The 25,283-nt window shown below is 51.2% G+C and overlaps 1 protein-coding gene across 1 annotated transcript in view; it reads left to right on the forward strand.

Moving 5' to 3' along the window:
- LOC127578013 (mucin-6-like) overlaps nucleotides 1-25,283 on the forward strand; it is a 121,571-nt gene that overhangs the window by 90,210 nt on the left and 6,078 nt on the right. Inside the window, exons 19-23 of the mRNA XM_052029719.1 lie at nucleotides 1,623-1,764; nucleotides 1,863-1,973; nucleotides 6,280-6,465; nucleotides 14,641-14,880; nucleotides 23,613-23,769. Coding sequence (XP_051885679.1) covers nucleotides 1,623-1,764; nucleotides 1,863-1,973; nucleotides 6,280-6,465; nucleotides 14,641-14,880; nucleotides 23,613-23,769 — 836 coding nt within the window. The remainder of the gene's footprint in view (nucleotides 1-1,622; nucleotides 1,765-1,862; nucleotides 1,974-6,279; nucleotides 6,466-14,640; nucleotides 14,881-23,612; nucleotides 23,770-25,283) is intronic.

A 25,283-nucleotide genomic window follows, 5' to 3' on the forward strand; every position in this document is an offset into this window, starting at 1 on the left:
CGTCTGATCCACTGGGGTTAGAACCTCAAGAGGGCCCACGGTGCCGAAACAGAGAGACTCTGAGCCGGATTTCTCCTGCTGCAGATTTGAGTGACAGGTCTGGAAGGGAACTCTTCGTCCGTGATCAGTGCCACAGATCTCCTGCCCACATGTTTTCACTCACCAACCTTTTATGGAGGTTTATCAAATCACGAGGGGCACAGAAAAGGTGGACAGTCACAGACTTTTCTCCAGCACAGGGGAGTCTGAAACTAGGGGGCAGAGGTTGAAGGTGAGAGGGGAAAGATTTAAAGGGGATGAAAGAAACCAGCTCCCCAGCCATAGAGGTCGACAGCGGGGTAAGAGAGTGAGGTCTGTGGCGCAGTCTGACACTGTCATAACCCGACTGAGGCAGCAGAACTAATTCAGGGTAGGGAGTCACATTCACACTGGGTCACTGGGACCTGCGGGATGTTTCCAGAGAAACAAAGGACTGCAGATGCCGGAATCTGGATGATAAACATGATGACGCTGGAGGAACTCAGCAGGCCAGGCAGCATCCGTGGAGAAAAGCAGGCGGTCAACGTTTCGGGTCAGGACCCTTCTTCACGACTGAAGATAGGAAAAGGGGGAAGCCCGATATATAGGAGGGAAAAGCAGAGCAGTGATAGGTGGACAGAAGAGGGGAGGCGGGGTGGGCACAGGGTGGTGATAGGTAGATGCAGGTAAGAGATAGTGATTGGCGGGGGGAGGAGGAGGAGGGGAGAGCAGATCCACCGGGGGGTGGGTCAAAGGCAAGGAGGAGAAAAAAGGAGGGTAGAAGAAGAGTTAGGCTGGGAAGGGGGATAAAAGAAGAAGCATGGTTGGGGGTGTGTGGGGTGGGGGTTTGGGGGTGTGTGGGGTGGGGGGTTGGGGGTGTGTGGGGTGGGGGTTTGGGGGTGTGTGGGGTGGGGGGTTGGGGGTGTGTGGGGTGCGGGGTTGGGGTGTGTGGGGTGGGGGAGGGGGTGTGTGGGGTGGGGGGTTGGGGGTGTGTGGGTGGTGGGGGTGGGGTGGGGATCACCTAAAGTGGGAGAATTCAACGTTCGTGCAGGCAGGCTGCAAGGTTCCAAGCCAGAAAATGAGGAGCTGTTCCTCCAGTTTGCACTTGGAATTCTCCTGGCAGTGGAGGAGGCCTTAAAGGGGACCTGAGGGGTAAATGTTCTCACAAGGAGGGTGGTGAGGAAGAGGTGGGTGTTTAAAAGACATCTAGACAGGTACATGGATGAGAAGGGTTGAGGCACATGGGCCAAACGCAGGCAAATGGGACGAGCTCAGGGACACACCTCGGTCGGCATGGACAAGTTGGGCCGAAGGGCCTCTTTCCGCGCTGTATCGCTCTGTGACTCTCTGACTTCCAGCCAAACCAGAAGAAACGTGCGCTGGAAACAAAAAGTAAAAGAACTGTTTCCATGGTAATGGGAGAGACCGTGGCTATCCTTCTGCACGGGCCCTCAGCCACATCTGACCCCGCCCTCCACGCTAGCTCCACCATCCATCGCTGTCATGGCTGATCGACCCCAGCCCCGTCCGGTCTGAAACTGTACACGCCTCGGCACACGTGACAATAAACACGGTAACGCCGGTCATTTCTGTTTCCTCGACAGCACCTGCCTTGCCGGGAGGTGGAAGTGCACAGAGAACGTGCATTGCCCTGCCACTTGCGTCATTCACGGAGAGGGACACGTGACCACATTCGATGGCAAGAAGTTTATCTTCAGCGGTAACTGTGAATACTCGTTGGTTCAGGTACCCGGACCAGAAGCCCCCCGGGCACTGACTGAACATTTCCATTCTCCTCGCGGTGGGTGATGTTTGAACTAACCACTGCCATTTGGGTCTTTCAGGACTCCTGCTGTGCAAACGAAACCCATCCAAACTTCAAGATTGTTTCGGAAAATGTTATTTGTGGCCAGTCGGGTGTGACCTGCTCCCGAGCCATAAAGATCTACATCGGGGTAAGAGAGTGACATCTGTGGCACAGTCTGACACTGTCCTAACCCGACTGAGGCAACAGAACTAATTCAGGGTAGGGAGTCACATTCACACTGGGTCACTGGGACCTGCGTGATGTTTCTAGAGAAACAAAAGGACGGCAGATGCTGGGATCCAGATGAAAAACACGATTACGGTGGAGGAACTCAGCAGGTCAGGCAGCATCCGCAGAGAAAAGCAGGCGGTCAACGTTTCAGGGTCAGGACCCTTCTTCAGGACTGAAGATAGGAAAAGGGAGAAGCCCGATATATAGGAGGGAAAAGCAGAGCAGTGATATGTGGACAGAAGAGGGGAGGTGGGGTGGGCACAGGGTGGTGATAGGTAGATGCAGGTCATGACCTGCTGAGTTCCTCCAGCATCATTGTGTTTCTCATCTGTGTGAGGTTTCACCGGGCTGGGATGTCTGGAACCAGAGGTTGCTGTCTCGAAACACAGGCTCAACCGCTGGGAACAGAGATGAGCTTCTTCCCAGGGTGGTGAATCTTTGGGATTCTGTCCCCAAGATGCCGGGGTGGCTCAGTTGGGAAATATATTCAACAGCTGCCTTCAATCCAGATAAATGTGAGGTATTGCATTTTGGGAGATCAAACCAGGGTAGGACTTGTACAGTGAATGGTAGGGCCCTGGGGAGTGTGATGGAACAGAGAGACCTTGCATAGTTCACTGAAAACAGCGTCACAGGTAGATGGGGTGGTGAAGGAGGCGTTTGGCACGCTGGCCTTCATCAGTCAGGGCACCGAGTGCAGGAGTTGGGAAGTTATGTTGCAGTTGTATGAGATGTTGGTGAGGCCTCACTTGGAGTATTGTGTACAGATTTGGTCACCCTGTTATAGGAAAGATGTTACTAAACTAGAAAAAGTGCAGAAAAGATTTACCAGGATGTGGCCTGGACTTGGGGAGCCTGAGTTACAAGGAGAGGTGTGTGGATTAGGACTTTATTCCCTGGAACGTAGGAGATTGAGGGGTGACCTGATGGAGGTATATAAGATCATGAGGGTGAAAGCACACAGTCTTTTCCTCAGGGAGATGGTGCTGAAAACATGGGTTTAAGATCAGAGGCAAGACATTTAAAAGGGACATCAGGGGCAGCTTCTTCACACAAAGGGTGGTGCGTATTTGAAATGAGCTGCCAGAAATAATGGTTGAGACGGGCACATCAACAACGTTTAGAAGCCATCGAGATAAGTCCGTGGATAGGAGAGGTTTAGAACAGGGGGGACTAGCTCACTGGGCAACACAGTCGGCATGGAGGAGTTGGGCAGAAGGGCCTGTTTCCGTGCTGTAAGACTCTGTGACAATGGATAGATGTTTAGCTGCTGGGATTCCCCGTGGGGTTGGTGTAGGAAAGTGGTGCTGAGTGAAAGAGCATCTGGGATCTTCCCGAATGTTGGAGCAGACACGAGGGTCCGAACGGCCCCCTCCTGCTAATCTGTTGGAGCCCCTCCCACTCTCCAACATGGACTCCCTCCGTAACATCTCCGCAACCCCACTGACTGCTCAGCCCGGATGTGAGCGGTGAAGGGACAGGCCCAGCTCTCACTGCTTACTGACCCGGACGTTCTGTGGGCTCTTTAACGGCGAGTTACTTCCAGTGCAGAAAGAGCAAGCAATGGCTGCCTCTGTATCGTCACGGAGACAGGCAGGCCCTGTCCTGTGTTGGACATATTGGTATTGGTTTATTATTGTCACTTGTACTGAGGTACAGTGAAAAACTTGTCTTGCAAACCGATCGTACAGGTCAATTCATTACACAGTGCAGTTACATTGAGTTAATACAGAGTGCATTGAGGTAGTACAGGTAAAAACAACAACAGTACAAAGTAAAGTGTCACAGCTACAGAGGAAGTGTATTGCAGGTAGACAATAAGGTGCAAGGTCACAACAAGGTAGATCGTGAGGTCAGAGTCCATCTCATCGTAGAAGGGAACCGTTCAATAGTCTTATCACCATTGGATAGAAGCTGTCCTTGAGCCTGGTGGTCTGTGCCCTCAGGCTCCTGTATCTTCTGCCTGATGGAAGAGGAGAGAAGAGAGAATGTCCTGGGTGGGTGGGGTTTTTGATGATGCTGGCTGCTACACCAAGACAGCAAGAGGTGTAGACAAGAGTCCATGGAGGGCAGGCTGGTTTCCGTGATGTGCTTGGCTGTGTCCACAACTCTCTGCAGTTTCTTGTGATCCCGGGCAGAGCAGTTGCCGTACCAAGCCATGGGAGGGCTGGTGAGATAAACTGGGGAAACAGACGTCCCGGAAGTTGTGTGCGGGACTTCTGTCAATGGCTACTTAACACAGGTCACCTCAGCATCACTTCCCCCGCATGCTTCCCACCAGTGCAGTGGGAGGACAAGGAGCCGGTGGGTGCTCTATTTAACTGAAGGTACGGAGGAGAAGAAAGCAGGGAAGGAGAAGTGGAAGAGAGCAAGGCTGGAGAGTAGCTCACTGAGGCCCCTCTCGACCCACAGCCGAGGGTCCCGAGAAGCCACCTGATCAGACGACTCCCAATAAACGTGGCAGAGGATATCAGCTGCTACTCAAATGCAGGAACCAGTTTGGTGACCTAGCCAGATCAGGAACAGTAACGACAGTTGCATCCTTGTCTCCGTTCTAATGTGTGTGTCACTGTGTCTACACAAGACGGCAACCTACCTGGCCAGTGAACTGATCCATCCCGACCTCAAAATGGATGTGTTCACATTCCCATCACCGAATCCCGCCCTGAGCTGATTCACCGCCCCTCACAGTCACCCTCAGAAAATGGAGTGTCTCATCAACACATAACACGATGGTCAGGTTATTGTTTCCCTCCTTGTAGAGGACAGGAGTACAGAACACCAGGAGGAGGCAGTGAGCCTCTGAAGTGGACCCGACAGATCACACATTCCACAGACACAGAGGGAAGCAGCAAATTAAATATCGGACATTTGACAACCGACACTTTCTCACTTGATGTCAGCGGCGAGCGAATTGTACTCCTGTCCATTCTGACCTTGCCGGTACTTGCCCATGCGTTATGTCTCCAGAAGGTCCCTCGCGCGTGCAGTAGGGCTTGATGGAGGTCACCCCTACTTCCTCAGGATGCTGAGAAATTCGACATGTCCCTTTGACCCTCACCAACTTTTATCGATGCACCATAGAAAACATCCTATCCAGATGTATCACAGCTTGGTGCAGCAACTGCTCTGCCCAGGACTGCATGAAACTGCAGAGAGTTGTGGACACAGCCCAGTGCATCCCGGAAACCAGCCTCCCCTCCATGGACTCTGTCTACATTTCTCGCTTCCTTGGGAAAGCAGCCAACATAATCAAAGACCCCACCCACCATCAGGTAGAAGATACAAAAGCCTGAAAGCACGTACCACCAGGCTCAAAGACAGCTTCTATCCCGCTGTTATAAGACTATTGAATTGTTCTCTAGTGTGGTAAGATGGACTCTTGACCTCACGATCTAACTTGTTGTGACCTTGCACCTTATTGTCTGCCTGCACTGCACTTTCTCTATAACTGTAACACTTTATTCTGCATTCTCTTATTGTTTTACCCTGTACTACCTCAATGCACTGTGTAATGAATTGACCTGTATGATTGGTCTGCAAGACAAGTTTTTCACTGTACCTCAGTACAAGTGACAATAATAAACCAATTCCGATTCCATTCAAAGGAGTGCAGGTTGCACTTTCACTGGTCTCAGCTGTTCCCTCACGGTGGGACGTTGTCGACGGCCAGCTGGAGATTCAGGCTCTACGTGCCAGTGGTGGGGTTAGGAAGGGCAGTGGGAGGTTTCTCAGGAAAGTGTGAGCCACCCCCAGCTCCCCTCAGCTGCTCATGGACGTACCCCAGACCCTGGACACATCACACCATTACCGAGCAGCATCAGAGAATGTGCAGTGTACTGGAAGGCCTTGCCCAAACTTGACCCGGAGTTACGGGGAGAGTGGAGGACATCAACTCTACTCTGCCCTGTGCGTGGATGTTGGCCAATGCCACACTGCGCCCTCCCTGTGTGGAGTCTCGACTGAGTGCGTCCGGGCCTTGAGAGGCACAAACATCCTGAGGCCACCGAGGACCAGGCGCAGACAGGCTGGGAGAACTCGGGCAGCTTCCTGAGGAAAGGTCGCTGACCTGAAACGCTCCCCGTGGACACTGCCCGATTTGCTGACCGCTTCAGGCGCCTTGAGTTTTTGTTTCGGGTTTCCAGTGTCTGCGGTATGTCGCTGCAGTCTGGACTGAAAGCCCCGGGTTTGCCTTAACAAGCTCAACATGTGCTTCGTTCCAGGACATCCTGATAGAAATGACAGACGGAGCCTACGTGGTCACACCTGAAACCGCAGCTGACAAGTTCAGCATCCGCACCAACCCGCTGTACCTGTCCTTCGAGGCCGTGACCCCCGGCGGTCACCTCCTGCAGATACTCTGGGACAAGACCACAAACGCGTTCATCCGCTTCACCCGGACGCGCCAGGTAAATGGGAGCGGTGCTCGGCGGCCGTTTCCTGGGCTCCGCGCGTGGCCGTTCAGACACGGCCGCTGTGGTCTGTCGATGGTGTCACCTCACCACTCACAGTGCAAAGAAGTTGTGAACGGTGTTTGGAATGTTGGCAGTTTGGTTACACTGAGGAGGGGCAGGTCATCCTGACCTGATGCGGGACAGGAGGAGGTCCCAGCATCACGTCCGTGTTTGCTCCTTGACGAGAGGATTGGCCCCTCTCTCCCTGCCTTTCTGCTGCACTCAACGCATTTATACCATTGGCAGCTGGAAGTGATTCTGCAGTCTGCCGTCAGCACAGAGTGTGAGGGTCTGACTGAAGCTCCCCATGTCTGCACTGTTGGTATTGGTGTTGGTTTATTATTATCACTTGTGAAAAACTTATCTTGCAGACCGATCATACAGGTCAATTCGTTACACAGTGCAGTTACATTGAGTTAGTACAGAGTGCATTGAAGTAGTACAGGTAAAAACAGTAACAGTACAGAGTAAAGTGTCACAGCTACAGAGAAAGTGCAGTGCAATAAGGTGCAAGGTCACAACAAGGTAGATCGTGAGGTCAGACTCCATCTCATCGTATCAGGGAACCGTTCAATAGTCTTCTCACCATGGGGTAGAAGCTGTCCTTGAGTCTGGTGGTCTGTGCCCTCAGGCTCCTGTATCTTCTGCCTGATGGGAGAGGAGAGAAGAGAGAATGTTCCGAGTGGGTGGGATCTTTGATTATGCTGGCTGCTTCACCAAGACAGCGAGAGGTAAAGACAAGAGTCCAAGGAGGGGAGGCTGGTTTCCGTGATGCATTGGGCTGTGTCCACAACTCTCTGCGGTTTCTTGTGGTCCCGGGCAGAGCAGATGCCATACCAAGCTGTGATATATCCAGATAGGATGCTTTTTATGGTGCATCGATAAAAGTTGGTGAGAGTCAAAGGGGAGAAACTGAATTTCTTTAGCCTCCTGAGGAAGTAGAGGTGTTGGTGAGCTTTCTTGGTCATGGCATCTATGTGATTTGACCAGGACAGGCTGTTGGTGATGTTCACTCCCAGGAACTTGAAGCTCTCAACCCTCTCGACCTCAGCACCATTGATGTAGACAGGTGTATGTACACCGCCTCCTTTCCTGAAGTCACTGACCAGCTCTTTTGTTTTGTTGACATTGAGGGAAAGGTTGTTGCCATGACACCACAACCTTCCATGACCCCATCTACATGCTGCCTCTTGGCAATGTCATCGCGCACACAGCCAATCCACAACCTTTCCACCTGTACAGCAATACCCCAGCTTTGCCTCACCACCTCCTCCCTCAACCCATCTCTCTTATTTACCCTCCCTCCCTCCCCACCCCCACCCCACACCACTTGTCTGACATCCAGTACTTGACCAGAAATGTCCTCCAACTACGCACAGTGAATTCCAGAGCTCCTTCCAGTCCCTGGCACAAACTGTTGGCTCTGTCGTCTCCCCACTGCCTCTCCAATGCTCATGATACTCAGAGAAACAGAGGACGGCAGATGTTGGAATCCAGATGAAAAACACGGCGGTGCTGGAGGAACTCAACAGGCCAGGCAGCATCTGTGGAGAAAAGCAGGCGGTCAACGTTTCGGGTCAGGACCCTTCTTCAGGACTGAAGATAGGAAAAGGGGGAAGCCCGATATATAGGAGGGAAAAGCAGAGCAGTGATAGGTGGACAGAAGGGGGGAGGCGGGGTGGGCACAGGGTGGTGATAGGTAGATGCAGGTAAGAGACAGTGATGGGCAGGTGCGGGGGAGGAGGGGAGAGTAGATCCACCGGGGGATGGGTCAAAGGTAAGGAGAGAGAGGGGAAAAAAGAAGGGTAGAAAAAAGAGAGAGAGGCCAGGAAGGAGAGAAGAGGCACGGTGGGGGGTGGTGGTGGGGGTGGGGGGGTTGTGGGGAAGGGGGGTGGGGATTACCGAAAGTGGGGGAATTCAATGTTCATGCTGTCAGGCTGCAAGGTTCCAAGACAGAAAATGAGGAGCTGTTCCTCCAGTTTGCGCTTGGAATTCTCCCGGCAGTGGAGGAGGTCGAGGACGGACATATCAGTGATAGTGTGGGAGGGGGAGTTGAAGTGACCGGCGACGGGGAGATGTAGATCGCAGTCATGGACAGAGCGCAGGTGTTCTGTAAAACGGTCACCCAGTCTGCGTCATCCTCAGCCCTGGCGTGGGGCTCAGGTGGGAGATGAACTTCTGACCCCCGCCGTGGCCGCCAGTTTCTCCATTGCTGCTCTGTCTGTGCCCACAAGGCCTTTTGCACCTTATCAGCCTCTCATCATCTGTGCGTTGCCCCTCTTTCAAATTACTGCCTGTTGACTGGCCTCCTGCTTCCGACCAAATGGATCAGTCGTGTGAAGTCATTCCATGCGCGTCTGTGTCAACACCATTAACACATTTCAGTAAGTGCAGAGCCCTGGGACCACCTCTGACCTGAAGGGCAGCTTGTTGCTCTCTGACCTCGGACAGTTTGGTTCTGTGACGCCGCTTCCTGCTTTAGTTTTGGTGATATCGATCGTGTACTTCACCCGTGCTGGTTCAGTGTCCACTTGCACAATATCAACGGCACTACCCCCTTCAGTTCTTCTTGACAAGATCTCTTTATCAGTCACATGTACATCGAAACACACAGTGAAATGCATCTTTTGCGTAGAGTTTTCTGGGGGGCAGCCCACAAGTGTCGCCACGCTTCTGGTGCCAACATAGCACGCCCACAACCTCCTAACCCGTACGTCTCTGGAATGTGGGAGGAAACCGGAGCACCCGGAGGAAACCCACGCAGACACACGGGGAGAACGTACAAACTCCTCACAGACGGCAGCGGGAATTGAACCCGGGTCGCTGGCGCTGTAATAGCATCGCGCTAACCGTTACACTACCGTGCCTATTGCTTCACAGCATCAATTTTATCATCTTTCCCACCGTCTTCCACCCTGCTCTCAAATTCACCTGGACCATCTCTGACACCTTCCCCCTCCCCCCCCCACCCCCCACATTTCCAGATCTCTCTGTCTCCATCTCAGGAGATAAACTGTCCACTGACATTTACTATAAACCCCCCCATTCCCATGGCAACTTGGACCACACCTCCTCCCACCCTGCCATTCCTTTCTCCCGGTTCCTTCGCCTCTGCCGCAGCTGCTCTCGGGATGAGACTCCCTGTTCTGGGACATCTGGAATGTCCTCCTTTGTCAGGGAGTGTGGCCTCCCTTCTGCTGCAGTTGATGGAGCCCGGTCTCACATCTCCTCTGTTTCTCCCACTTGTGCTCTCACCCACCTCCCTCCGGACAGTATAGGGTTACCCCTGGTCCTCGACTTTACACCCCGTGAGCCTCCGGGTCCTGCACGTCATCCTTCGTCACTCCCGCCAGCTGCAGCAAGATCCCACCACCAGATGCATCTCGTCCCACCCCTCACCCTCCCACCCCTTCACCACTCCCTCCGTGACTCCCTGGTCTGTTCATCTTTCCCCACCATCCCCTCCACCCCCGTCTCCCGCACCAACCTGCGACCGCAGGAGCTGTAACACTTACAACATGGAAGAGTACCGCACAAGAACACGCCCTTCAGCCCACCATGTGGTGCTGAACTAATTAAACCAGCAATTAAACGCCCAACTAAACCAGTCCCTGCTGCCGTCACAAGTCCCATCTCCGTCCAGTCTCTGCACATCCATCTGCCTATCTCAGAGTCTCTTAAATGCCTGTCGTATCTCCCTCCACCCCCACCCCTGGCAGAACATTCCAGGCACCCACCGCTCTCTGTGTTTTTAAGAAAAAACTTTCCCCGCACATCTCCTTTGAACTTTCACCCTCTCACCTTAAATGCATGCCCTTTGGCATTAGACATTTCGACCCCGGGGAAATCGATACCAGCTGTCTACTCTATTGACTTCATAAAATTCTATCAGGTCTCCCCTCGTCCTCCACCGCTCCAGAGAAAACAACCCCAGCTTGTCCAACCTCTCCCCATAGCACCTGCCCTCTAATCCAGGCAGCATCCTGGTGAACCTCTGCTGCACCCTCTCCAAAGCTTCCACATCTTTCCTGTAATGAGGAGACCAGAACTGAATGCAGTACTCCAGATACAGCCTAACCAGAGATTTATAAGGCTGTAACATAAACTCCTAGCTCTTGAACTCAGTGCCTTGACTAATAATGCCTTATGCCTTCTTTACTGCCCTATCAACCTGTGCAGCCACTTTTATGGAGCCATGAACCAGGACCCCAAGATCCCTCTGTACATCAACGCTGTTAACAGTCCTGCCATTAACTGTGTACTTTGACCTCCCAAAATGCAACACCTCACATTTGGCTGGATTAAACTCCATCTGCCATTTCTCCGCCCATAACTGATCTACAGTATATCCCACTGGAACCTTTGGCAATCTTCTACACTATCCGCAACGCCACCAATCCTTGTATTGTCTCCAAATTTACTAATCCACCCGTCCACGTTTTCATCTGGGTCATTTAGAACATAGAACATTACAGCACCGTACAGGCCCTTCAGCCCACAACGTTGTGCCGACATTTTATCCTGCTCTAAGATCTATCTAACCCTTGCCTCCCACATAGCCCCTATTTGTCTAATATTGATATGTCCATCTAAGAGTCTCGTAAACGTCCCTAATGTATCTGCCCCCACAACCTCTGCCGGCAGTGCATTCCACACACCCACCACTCTCTGTGTAAAAAACTTACCCCTGACATCCCCCTTATACCTTCCTCCAGTCACCTTAAAATTATGTCCCCTCATGTTAGCCATTGTCGCCCTGGGAAAAAGTCTCTGACTGTCCACTCAATCTGTGCCTCTTATCATCTTATACACCTCTATCAAGTCACCTCTCATCCTCCTCCTCTCCAAAGAGAAAAGCCCTCGCTCACTCAACCTATCCCGCTGTATCATTTGGCAACCTTCTACACTATCCACAACACCACCAGTCTTTGTGTCATCTGCAAACGTACTAACAAGTCATTTCATCCAAGTCATGTACAAGTATCATTAACTGCAGAGGTCCCAGTACGGATCCCTGCGGAACACCATGAGTCACGGACCTCCAACCAGAGTAAGTCCCATCGACCACTACCCTCTGCCTTCTATGGGAAAACCATTTCTGAATCTAGACAGCCAAGTCATTGTGGATCCCGTGCATCTGAATCTTCTGGATGAGGCTCCCATGAGGGACCTTGTTAAACACCTGACTAAAATCCATACTTGTTCCTTACCTTCTGCCTCACCGCCATCCAGGGACCCAAGCGTCCCTTCCAGCTGAGGCAAGGGCTCATGTACACCTCCTCCAACCTTGGCGACTGCATTCTGTGCTCCTGATGTGGCCTCCTCCACATGGGTGAGACCAAGCGCGGACTGGACGTCTGGTTCGCAGAGCACCCGCGCTCCGTCCGCCGCGGACAACACGAGCTCCCAGCTACACATGTGATTTCAACTCCCCTTCCCCCTCCCCCCACACTGACCTGTCCACCCTCAGACTCCTCTACAGTCAGGGTGAGGCCTGGCACAGTCTGGAGGAACAGAACCTCGTAGTCCACCCGGGGAGTCCGCAATCCAATGGCATCGAGCGTTTGAGGTTTCCAATTTCGGCCAACCCTTCCCCATGTCCTCTCATTGTGTTCCCATTTCCGACACACACCCCAGCGTCCATCTTCTCTCTCCCCACCACCCCCACCCCCCGCTCCTCGTTCCATCCACCCACCCCATGCACGGTTCACCCACAGGTTTCCCATCCACTTCTGGCTCCAGATGCCCCGCGCCTCCCCCCTAATGGTTCCCATTCTCGCCTTCCTTTACTGATCAGAGTCCAGCACTGCGAGCCCTTTGTGTTCCTAATCTCCCTCCAGCAGCCGTCTCCTATCTTCACCTCCCCTCCCCGCACCTCATTCCCTCTGCCTCTCAATATATTTTCCTCTCTCTCTGTCAGCCTCCACCTCTCACCCACCTGCCTCTGTCTCCCAGCTCCCTCCCCCCACAACTGGCTCCATCTTCCCATCATCCTTCACCCCTCCTCGGTCCACCAATCCCCTCGGACCCCTGTCTCACCCCTCCTCGGTCCACCAATCCCCTCGGACCCCTGTCTCACCCCTCCTCGGTCCACCAATCCCCTCGGACCCCTGTCTCACCCCTCCTCGGTCCACCAATCCCCTCGGACCCCTGTCTCACCCCTCCTCGGTCCACCAATCCCCTCGGACCCCTGTCTCACCCCTCCTCGGTCCACCAATCCCCTCGGACCCCTGTCTCACCCCTCCTCGGTCCACCAATCCCCTCGGACCCCTGTCTCACTCCTCCTCGGTCCACCAATCCCCTCGGACCCCTGTCTCACCCCTCCTCGGTCCACCAATCCCCTCGGACCCATGTCTCACCCCTCTCCATTCTCCTCTTTATCCCGGCCATCTCCCCTCTCCACACTCAGTGCCGATGCAGGGTCCCGACCAGAAACATTGACAATTCCTCTCCCCTCCTACAGACGTTACCTGACCTGCTAGTTCCTCCAGCTGATTGTGAGTTGCTCCAGATTCCAGCATCTGCCCTCTGGGCCTGGACACCAGTGTTGGGGGGGTGGGGGGCAAGGGTGAATATTTCCTCGTATCTACCCTGTCTGTGCCCTTCAAAATTCTGTCACCTCTATGAGGTCCACACTCAGCCCCCTCCGCTCCAAGGAAATCGAACTCAGCCTATGTGGTCTCTCCTCATCACTGAAGTCCTCCCATCCCAGACAACGCCCTGGTGGATCTCCTCTGCACCCTCTCCACTGCAAAGGAGATTCATTAAAGTAACTTCCAATTAATCACAATTTGCCTTTAACCGGGGATGTGTTAGCTTGTGTGATGCTGCTGTAAGTAAGTTTTTCACAGCACTTGCTCATACATGTACTTATGCACATGACAGTAGACTCAAGGGAGCTGGAATCCGGATGAAAAAACATGATGATGCTGGAGGAACTCAGCAGGCCAGGCAGCATCCGTGGAGAAAAGCAGGTTGTCAACATTTCGGGTCAGAACCCTTCTTCAGGACTGAAGATAGGAAAAAGGGGAAGCCCGATATATAGGAGGGGAAAGCAGAGCAGTGATAGGTGGACAGAAGAGGGGAGGCGGGGTGGGCACAGGGTGGTGATAGGTGGATGCAGGTAAGAGACAGTGATGGGCAGGTGTGGGGGAGGAGGGGAGAGCAGATCCACCGGGGGATGGGTCTTGTGGGGAGGGGGTGGGGATTACTTAAAGTGGGAGAATTCAATGTTCATGCGGTTCAGCTGCAAGGTTCCTGCGCTCTGTCCGTGACCACGATCTGCATCTCCCCATTGCCGGTCACTTCAGCTCCCCCTCCCACACTATCCTCCCTCTATCCGTCCTCGTCCTCCTCCACTGCTGGGAGAATTCCAAGCGCAAACTGGAGGAACAGCTCCTCATTTTCCGTCTTGGAACCTTGCAGCCTGACGGCATGAACGTTGAATTCCCCCACTTTAAGTAATCCCCACCCCCCTTCCCCACACCCCACCCACCACCGTGCTTCTTCCCTTCTTCCCTTTCCTAGCCCCTTTTTGTTCCCTCTCTCTCCTTACCTCTTGACCCATTACCCGGTGGATCTGCTCTCCCCTCCTCCCCCACACCTGCCCATCACTGTCTCTTACCTGCATCTACCTATCACCACCCTGTGCCCACCCCGCCTCCCCTCTTCTGTCCACCTATCACTGCTCTGCTTTTCCCTCCTATATATCAGGCTTCCCCCTTTTCCTATCTTCAGTCTTGAAGAAGGGTCCTGACCTGAAACATTGACCGCCTGCTTTTCTCCGCGGATGCTGCCTGGCCTGCTGAGTTCCTCCAGCGTCGTCGTGTTTTTCATCATGACAAAAACTCGACTTTGACTTTGACCGTTTATCCACCCCCATTTGTCCAAGTGACAATTAACGTCCCAGATTATTGTCCAACACTGATATTGGGCCTTGTGTTCCAGTTATCACCATATGTACCTTGTCTAACACCCTATGTTATTCTGTAAATAATCTGTCCGTCACTGTGTGAAGCCAGGTACCTCTCTGTGGAGAATGGAGTGGAAAAGGGCGCTATCGTCAGCACATAGAGCACTGTAGGAATGAGTTACTGGGAAACACACATACACACCCTTTATTGTTCTCAGCTCTCACTCTGTGGACTGTGTGGTAACTTCAACGGGGACATCGGTGATGACTTTATAACTCGGAGCCAATACCTCGCCTCTAATGCTCTGGAGTTTGCAAATAGCTGGAAGGAAGAGCCTTTATGTCGAGACGTGACTGAAGTCGTGCATCCATGTGACGTAAATCCATATCACAGGTCCTGGGCGGAGCAACAGTGCGAAATCATTCACAGTGACGTCTTCAAACCGTGCCACAATCTGGTGAGTGTCTCTGTGCGTCATCACGTGTGTGTCGCTCAGTGGTAAAATGGCTGAAAAGATCCTCAAAGTATCAGTTATAAAACATAGAACAGAGAACACTACAGGCCTTTCGACCCACGATGTTGTGTTGACATTTTATCCTGCTCTAAGATCTATCTAACCCTTCCCTCCCACATGGCCCTCCATTTTTCTATCATTCATGTGTCTACCTAAGAGTCTTGTAAGTGTCTCTAATGTATCTGCACCCACAACATCTGCCGGAAGTGCGTTCTACGCATCCACCACTCTCTGTGTAAAAAACTTACCCCTGACATCCCCCTTATACCTTCCTCCAATCACCTTAAAATTGTGTCCCCTTGTGTTAGCCATTTTCACCCTGGAGAAAATTCTCTGACTGTCCACTTGCTCTATGCCTCTTATCATCTTGTACACCTCTATCAGGTCACCTCTCATCCTCCTTGTCTCCAAAGAGAAAAGCCCCAGCTCGCTCAACCTATCCTCATAAGACATGCTCTCCAATCCAGGCAGCATCCTGGTAAATCTCCTCTGCACCCTCTCTAAAGCTTCCACATCCTTCCTATAATGAGGCGACCAGAACTGAACACAATACTCCAAGTGTGGTCTAACCAGAGTTCTATAGAGCTGCAACATCACCTCGCGGCTCTTGAACTCAATATCCCAACTAATGAAGGCCAACACTCCATACGCCTTCTTAACAACCTTATCGACCTGTGCTGCAACCTTGAGGGATCTATGGACATGGACCCCAGGTTCCTCTGTTCCTCCACACTGCTAAGAGTCCTGCCATTAACCTTGTATTCTGCCTTCAAATTCAATCTTCCAAAGTGTATCACTTCACACTTCTCTGGGTTGAACTCCATCTGCCACTTCTCAGCCCAGATCTGCATCCTATCAATAGCCTGTCGTAATCTACAGCAACCTTCTACACTATCCACAACACCACCAACCTTTGTATCATCTGCAAACTTACTAACCCACCCTTCCACATCCTCATCCAAGTCATTTATAAAAATCACAAACAGCAGGGGTCCCAGAACAGATCCCTTTGCAACACCACTGGTCACCGACCTCCAGGCAGAATACGCTCCATCTACACCACCCTCTGTCTTCTATGGGTGAGCCAATTCTGAATCCACACAGCCAAGATTCCCTGGATCCCATGCCTCCTGACTTTCTGAATGAGCCTTCCATGAGGAATAGGATGAGACAGCTCTCTCTGTGGAACATTCACCTGGTGAAACAGAAAAGGAATATTGTCCCACTACAGAATAAGTGTTGAGCAAATCTGTGAAAACGAGGAGTTGGATTTGACAAGACAGATTTTACACAGACAGCGCTGGGTGTGTGGAACGCACTGCCGGCAGAGGTTGTGGGTGCAGATACATTGGGAACATTTAAGAGACTCTTAGATAGACACATGATTGATAGAAAAATAGGGGGCTATGTGGGAGGGAAGGGTTAGATAGATCTTAGATCTTATAGCAGGATAAAATGTCAGCACAACATTGTGGGCTGAAGGGCCTGTACTGTGCTGTAATGTTCCATGTTCTATGTCCAAACCAATTCATTCGTCAAAACGTCAGCCGAATCATCAGGTGAAGGCCGGAGATGAGTGGTGCGGCTGAGGTGACGGGTGCAGGGGAGTCCTGAGCAACCAGTGTCATCGCACTGTTAGCTTTCCGCAGCCCAAGCAGCTGTGCCTGCACTGGGATTGTGTCCCTACCTGCTCAGTCAGACTCACGGGGACAGTGGAAGCATGCTGGCAATGCAGGGTCACTCTTATTAAAGGTGAAAACTTTAAACATAAACAGATGAGATCAGATATTTATTTATTAGTCACATGTACATTGAAACACACAGTGAAATGCATCTTTTGCGTAGAGTGTTCTGGGGACAGCCCACAAGTGTCTCCACGCTTCCAGTGCCAACATTACACACCCATAACTTCCTAACCCGTACGTCTTTGGAATGTGGGAGGAAACCGGAGCACCCGGAGGAAACCCACGCAGACACATGGGGAAAACGTACAAACTCCTTACAGACAGTGGCTGGAAATACATATTAACAAGTGCAAAGCCCCAGGAACATCTCCACTCTGAAAAACAACTGTTTGGTCTCTGAGTTTGTACAGTTCTGGTTCTGTGACACAATGTCCTGCTTTAATCTCAATGATATCGATCATGTACTTCACCCGTGTCTTTTCAACATCCATGGACTTATAGTAAGGATTTCAACAAAGTCCTTCATGGGAGGCTCATCCAGAAGATTAAGGTGCATCGGATCCATGATGACCTGGCCGTTTGGATTCAGAACTGGCTTGCCCATAGAAGACAGGGTAGTGGTCGATGGGACTTATTCCGGCTGGAGGTCCGTGACGAGTGGTATTCCACAGGGATCCGTACTGGGACCTCTGCTGTTTGTGATATTTATAAATGACTTGGATGAAAATGTGGATGAGTGCATCAGTTTGTTTGCTAATGACACAAACACTGGTGGCAGTGTGGATCATGTAGAGGATTGCCAAAGGATACAGTGGGATATAGATCAGTTGCAAATATGGGCGGAGAAATAGCAGATGGAGTTTAATGTGGCCAAGTGTGAGGTGTTGTACCCGGGAAGATCAAGTGTACACCATTAATGGCAGGACCCCGAACAATGTTGAGATACAGATTAACCATGGGGTCCAAGTCCATGGCTCCATGAAAGTAGCTGCACAGGTTGATAGGGTGGTAAAGAAGGCGTGTGGCATGCTTGCCTTTATTAGTCGAGGCACTGAGTTCAAGAGTCAGGAAGTTATGTTGCAACTTTCTAAAGCTCTGGTTAGTTTGTATCTGGAGTATTGCATTCAGTTCTGGTCGCCCCATTATAGGAAGGATGTGGAGGCTTTGGAGAGGGTGCAGAAGAGGTTCACCAGGATGCTGCCTGGATTAGAGGGTATGAGCTATAACGAGAGGTTGGACAAACTTGGGTTGTTTTCTCTGGAGCGGTGGAGGCTGAGGGGAGACCTGATAGAGGTTTATAAGATTATGAGAGGCATAGCTAGGCAGCCGGTATCTTTCACTGAGGGTCAAAATGTCTAATACCAGAGGGCATGCAGTTCAACTGAGAGGGGGCAAAGTTTAAAGGAGATGTGTGGGGCAAGTTTTATTTTTACACAGTGGTAGGTGCCTGGAATGTGCTTCCAGGGGTGGGGGTGGAGGCAGATACGATAGAGGCATTTAAGGGGCTCTTAGATAGGAATGTGGATGTGCCGAGAGTGGAGGGATGTGGACGTTGCAGAGGCAAAAGCGATTACTGGATATTAATTACTAGTTTAATTAGTTCAGCACAAGGGTGGGTCAAGGGGCCTGTTCCTGTAATGTGTTGTTCTATTGCTTGTCAGCATACAATAGTCCCAAGCGTGGTCTAACCAGTGACTTGACCAGTAAGACCATGCTCGGCATTTGGCTGGCTGACTTTATTGTACTCAGTGCCCAGACCAATAAAGCCAGCGTGCCAAATGCCTTCTTCCCCATCCTGTCTGCCTGTGTCGCCACTTTCACGGGACTAGTACTTTTACCCCTTGGTCTCTCTCTGTCCAACAACACTCTCCAGGGTCTTGCCAGTTGCAAATCCTGCCCTGCTTTAATTTACCAAAATGCAACACCTCGCACTTGTCCCGGTTAAAGTCCATCTGCCATTCCTCGGCCCACTTCCCCAACTGTTCTCGATCCTGTTGCAATCTTGGATATCCTTCTGTACGCCACACCACCAATTTGGGTTTCATCCACAAAACTGACTAACCACGTTAACAACTCTGTCATCGAAATCACTAACACAGACGACAAACAACAGTGGACCAGCACCGATCCCTGCCGCACACCACTGGTCACAGGCTCCGATCTGAATAACAACCCTCCCTACCACCCTCGGACTCCTACCATCAAGCCAACTTTGTATTCAACTGGCTAGCTCACCCTAGATTCTACAGACCAGACTAATATGTGGGACCTTATAAGATAAGATCTCTTTATTAGTCACATGTACATCGAAATACACAGTGAAATGCATCTTTTGTGCGTAGTGTTCTGAGGGGCAGCCCGCAAGTATCGTCACACTTCCAGCACCAACATAGCACGCCCACAACTTCCTAACCCGTACGTCTTTGGAATGTGGGAGGAAACCGGAGCACCCGGAGGAAACCCACGCAGACACATGGGGAGAACGTACAAACTCCTTACAGACAGCAACGGGAATTGAACCTGGGTCGCTGGCGCTGTAATAGCGTTACGCTGACCGGTACACTACCGTGCCTGCCCTCAAAGGCCTTGCTAGGGTCCATACAGACAACATCCACTGCCCTGCCCTCATCGATCCTCTTGGTCACCTCTTCAAAACAACTCAATCAAATTCACAAGACATGATCTCCCACACACAAAGCCGTGCTGATTGTCCCTAATCCGTTCTTGCCTTCCCAGATGTGGACAGATACTGTCTCTCAGAATCCCCTGCTGTAACTTTCCCACCACTGATGTTAGGCTCACCGGCCTGTAATTCCCTGGCTTGTCCTTGCAGCCCTTTATAAAGACACCCTGTTAGCTTTTCTCCAGTCTTCTGGTACCCTACCCATGGCTAAAGATGATGCAAGTATCTCTGCAAGGACCCCCGCAAGTTGTTCCCCAGTTTCCTACCATGTCCTAAGCTAACTTGATCAGGCCCCGGAGATCTATCCGCCTTAATATACCTTAAGGCAATCAACACCTCCTCTGTTGTAATGTGGGTATGTTTCAGTACATCACTATCCATTTCCGTCAAGTCTTTAGCTGCCGTGACCTTCTCCACTGTAAACACAGACGAGCTATCCATTTAACCCCTGCCCACCTCCTGTGGCTCCACACAACGACGACCACACTGGAGACACAGGAGACTGCAGATGCTGGAATCTGGGGCAAAAAACAAGTTTGCTGAAGGAACTGAAGCAGATGGTTGAAGGGTCTCAACCTCAAATGTAGACTGTTTGTCTCTCGTGATCCTCGATCCTCAAGGGGATCCTATTCTCTCCCTAGTTCCGTTTTTGCTCTTAATATACATAGAAACGTGGAAAAACTACAGCACAATTCAGGCCCTTCGGCCCACAAAGCTTTGCTGAACATGTCCCTATATTTATAGAAGCTCTTGAAGATTCTGCTTTCCCTCACCTTCCGAAGCCCGAATTTTGCCTTCCTGATTTCTCTCTCGAGTGTGCTCCTACATCCCTTCTACTCAAGGGATTTGCCTGATTCCGGCTGCCTATAACCTGACTCATGCCCCCTTCTGTTTCCTGTTGAGAGCGTAAATGTCCCTGGTCCACCAGGGTTCCCCAGTCCTGCCAGCCTTGCCCCTCACTCTGACCCTGAACTCTCCCTGTCTCACATTTAAAAGACCTCAACTTGCCAGCTGTCCCTTTACCTGCAAACACCCCTCTGCCGGGCAACTTCTGCAAGTTCCCATCGAATGCTGTCAACATTTGCCTTGCCTCAGTTTAGGATTTTAGACCACAAGGGAGCAGAATCGGGCCATTCGGCCCATCGAGTCCACCCCCTCCATTCGATCACGGCTGATTTATTTTTCCCTCTCAACCCTGTTCTCCAATGATGCCTTTTACTGACCAAGAACCTGTCAACCTCCGCCTTAAATACACCCAATGACGTGGCCTCCACAGCCGCCTGTGGCAATGAATCTTACAGATTCACCGCCCTCTGGCTAAAGAAATTCCTCTTCATCTCTGTTCTGAAGGGACATCCTTCTATTCTGAGGCTGTGTCCCCTGGTCCTAGACTCTCCCACAAAATTCCTCCTCATCTCTGTTCTGAAGGGATGTCCTTCTATTCTGAGGCTGTTCCCTCTGGTCCAAGACTCTCCCACTACTGGAAACATCCTCTCCATGTCCACTCTATCCAGGCCTCTCAATATTCGGTAGGCTTCAATGAGGCCTGTATATAATTTTAATTTGTGGACCAGTCCCATCTCTTTCCACAACGGACCGAATTATGGTCACTGCTCCCAAAGTGCTCCCCCACTGACACACCAGCCATTTGCCCCGGCTTATTTCCCAATAGGAGGCCCAGTGTTGCACCCCAACCCCAGCCCTGAGTCGGGCCGTCGACAGACTGTTTGAGAAAACCTTCCTGGACACATTTAATAAAATCTGCCCAAAACCCAAGTTCTTTTCATTATGGCAGTCCCAGTCAATATTGTAAGATGACATCTCTTTGTTAGTCAAATGTACATCGAAACACACAGTGAAGTGCATCTTTTGCATCAAGTGTTCTGGGGGCAGCCCGCAAGTGTCGCCACACTTCCGGCGCCAACATAGCGCGCCCACAGATTCCTAACCTGTACCTCTTTGGAATGTGGGAGTAAACTGGATCACCCAGAGGAAACCCACGCAGACAAGGGGAGATTGTACAAACTCCTCACAGACAGCAGTGGGAATTGAACCCAGGTCGTTGGCGTGGTAATAATGTTACACTAACCACTACACTACTGTGCCTGGAAGTTGAAATCACCTACTATTACAGCCCTATTATTCTTGCAACTATCTGCAATCTCCCTGCATATCTGTTCCTCTAATTCCCACTGACTATTGAGGGGCCTGTAGTATAATCCCATCAGAGTGATCACTCACTTCTTTTATTCCTGTATTCCACCCATGTTGCCTCAATAGACGATCCCCCCAGAATATCTTAAGCACCGCTGTGATGTTCTCCCTGTTCAAAAATTGCAACTCCCCCTCCTCTCTTCCCTCCACCCCTTCCGGCCCTGTGGCATCTGTACCCAGGAACATTGAGCCGTCAGTCCTGCCGCTCTCTCAACCATGTATCTGCAATAGCCGTGATATGCCAGTCCCATGTCCTGCTCCGTGCCCTGAGCTCATCTGCCTTACCTGTCAGGCTTCTTGCATTAAAGTAAATGCAAGACCTTCCTTGTTCCCTGTCTGAACTACCTACTGCTGGCTGTAACGTTTATATTTGCCTTAACTTGCCCATCTGCCTCACTACTGCTTTAGTTCCCACCCACCACCCCTGCCAGACTAGCTTAAACCCTCCCGAGTAACTCTAGTGAATCCCCTTCCCCTCCAGGATATTGGTCTCCCTCCAGTTCGGGTGCAACCCGTCCCCCTTGAACAGGTCACCTCTGCCCCAGTGGAGATCCCAATGGTCCAAGAAGCTGAATCCCTCCCTCCTGCACCAACTCTTCAGCCACACAGTCACCCATCCTATCCTCCTGTTCCTGCCCTCGCCAGCACGTGGCACTGGGAGGAATCCGGAAATGGCCACCCTCGAGGTCCTGATTTTAACCTCTTTCCTAACTCCCTACATTCACACCTTGGGACCTCATCTCTTCTCCCTGTGCCGCTGGTACTAATGTGCACCACCACCTCCAGCTGCTGCCCCTCCCCCTTGTTGCACATTCCAGCATCTGTTGGTTTATCTGCTTTCCTTTTGCGAACATTTGCTTAGGATGTCTGTGGGGGTGAGCGTAATGCTATTACAGCACCAGTGATGCGGGTTCAATTCCCGCCGCTGTCTGTAAGGAGTGTGTACGTTCTCCCCGTGTGTCTGCGTGGGTTTCCTCCGGGTGCTCCGGTTTCCTCCCACATTCCAAAGACGTACGGGTTAGGAAGTTGTGAGTGTGCTATGTTGGTGCCGGAAGCGTGATGACACTTGCGGGCTGCCCCCAGAACACTCTATGCAAAAGATGAATTTCACTGTGTGTTTCGATGTGCACATGACCAATAAAGATACCTTAAAAAGATCTGATCTTGCCTAACCCTTACCACTGCTCAGCCTCCTTTGCCGAAGCCCCTCCCACCCCCCCCCCCCCCCCCCCCGCCACCGCCTCAGCACTTTCACCTCAAGAACAGAAGTTCAACGCGATGATGAGCCCTCCAACGTGGCCAAGAACAGAAGTGCAGGCAACTGAGCAAAGTCTGTCCAGTCACCCTCCGCTTTCCCAGAATGAGAGGGGGACGGGAGATGACAAGCAGATCCATTCTGGTGCGGACACAGGCTCTGTGGGGAAAGGCCCACTCAGGAAGGGTCAGAGGTGAACGACTCCTCCGCAGGCTTATCCTGGCCATTCAATAGTAATTCATCCCTTTCATCCCGATCCGACTCCGTCGTCTGTACCTGGTGTCTGCACACAACTGACTTACACTCCATCGAGGCCCATTTGCGTTTTCCTATTGACGCAGCAATCATTTCACCTGAGCTCATGGAACAAGAGTAACCGAGGCATCCAGCGCTAATTTCAGCCGAGCTTGCTCACCGTTTCTGGCAGGATCCTGAGGTTCACCGTGAGACCGGGCACTGGAACAGATTAACCTCCCGAGATGGCGATTTCAAGGATTTGGAAAGCAGTCTTCCCGCTGCCACGCCGGGCTGTCCCGCTGAAACCAGGGCATCTTGTGGTGGTTGAAGGTGAAATCTGATTGGACGGGGGAGAATAGGGCAGAAGGTGACTGGAATAGAAACAATATTCCCAAATTCCGCCCATGTTGCCTCGATGGACAATTGCCCAAGAATATTCTAAGTACTGTCGTGATGTTCACCCTGTTCAAAAATGAAACTCCCCTTCTCTCTTCCCTCCACCTCTTCTGGTCCTGAAGCCTCCGTACTCCAGCAAGCACAGTGTCTGAGATTCTTCACAGACCAAAGATGTCACTTTCTCCCGTTTCCCCCCACCCCACAGGTTTATCGAGTTCCATATTATGAAAGTTGTGTGCAGACCACGTGCGGGTGTGAAATATTTGGAGACTGCGAATGTTTATGTGGAGCCGTTTTAGTCTACGCTAAAGCCTGCCTGGACGCTGGGGTCTGCATCAACTGGAGGAGCTCTGCCTTCTGCTGTGAGTTTTTCTTAAATCAATTAAATCTTTTAAAGAGGTGTGATTTGTGATAAAAAAAATAATGCTGTGATTTACTGAAATGACTGGCTTTGGCTGGGCTGGTGCTCACTTCTCTCAACATGTTCACGATAAAAGTTAAAGCGCCAAAGAGAACCTTTCATTCCCAGCAATCTGTGTAGCAGTTAGCGTGACGCTATTACAGCGCCAGCGACCCCGGTTCAACTCCGGCTACTGTCTGTAAGGAGTTTGTACCTTCTCCCTGTGTGTCTGCGTGGGTTTCCTCTGGGTGTTCCGGTTTCCTCCCACGTTCCGGAGATGTACGGGTTAGGAAGTTGTGGGCGTGCTATGTTGGTGCCGGAAGCGTGGCGACACTTGTGGGCTGCCCCAAGAACATTCTCCACAAAAGATGCATTTCACTGTGTGTTTCGATGTACATGTGACGAATAAAGAAAATCATAAAGTAATCCTTGCCTCTCCACCCAGATCATGAAACACCTTCCCCTTCAAATTAGGTCATTGTCTCAACCCCTTTAAGAACTCCTCATTTTTCTTCTTGGCATTAAACGCAGGAAAACTGCCTTTCTCCTTTCTCTGTCTAGTCTCATTCACCACCTCAAAAAAAATTACGTTAAATTTCCTCCCAACATTCCCTTCGGTAGTGGGGAAAACCTTGTTCCTTGGGAGTTACCATCAGTGGATTTAAGACAGAGATTTCTCTGGGACTCGGTCAGCTTGTCCTGTTGAACCCAAATGATCTTTGGGCCACAGACCTGTGCCATTTCCTCCCTGGGGCATGACCACACTCCATCGTGCTTCAACTCAAATGCCACAGAAATCACCATCCATTACTTTGCTGGCTGTAGACTTGATTTTGCCAGAGCAGCTTTTAACTTTAAGTCAACAGAACTCCTCGTTGAAAGTGGCGTCGCAGGTAGATAGGGTCGCAAAGAGATCTTTTGGCACATTGGCATTCATAAATCAGGGCACTTTTAGTGAAGCATTTGAATTTTGGTAAGGCATTTCATAAGGTTCCTCATGGAAGGCTCATTCAGAAAGTCAGGAGGCATGGGATCCAGGGAAACTTGGCTGTGTGGATTCAGAATTGGCTCGCCCATAGAATACAGAGGGTGGTTGTAGATGGAGCATATTCTGCCTGGAGGTCAATGACCAGTGGTGTCCCGCAGGGATCTGTTCTGGGATGCCTTGTGATTTTTATAAGTGACTTGGATGAGGATGTGGAAGGGTGGATCAGTAAGTTTGCTGAAGACACGAAGGTTGGTGGTGTAGGAGATAGTGTAGTAGGTTGTTGTAGGTTACAACAGAACATTGATAGGATGCAGAGCTGGGCTGAGAAGTGGCAGATGGAGTTCAACCCAGATAAGTGTGAAGTGATACACTTTGGATAATCGAATTTGAAGGCAGAATACGAGGTTAATGGCAAGACTCTTAGCAGTGTGGAGGAACAGAGGGATCTTGGGGTCCACGTTTATAGATCCCTCAAGGTTGCCACACAG

Source organism: Pristis pectinata, chromosome 14, assembly GCF_009764475.1.
Source record: "Pristis pectinata isolate sPriPec2 chromosome 14, sPriPec2.1.pri, whole genome shotgun sequence".
Lineage (NCBI taxonomy): Eukaryota > Metazoa > Chordata > Chondrichthyes > Rhinopristiformes > Pristidae > Pristis > Pristis pectinata.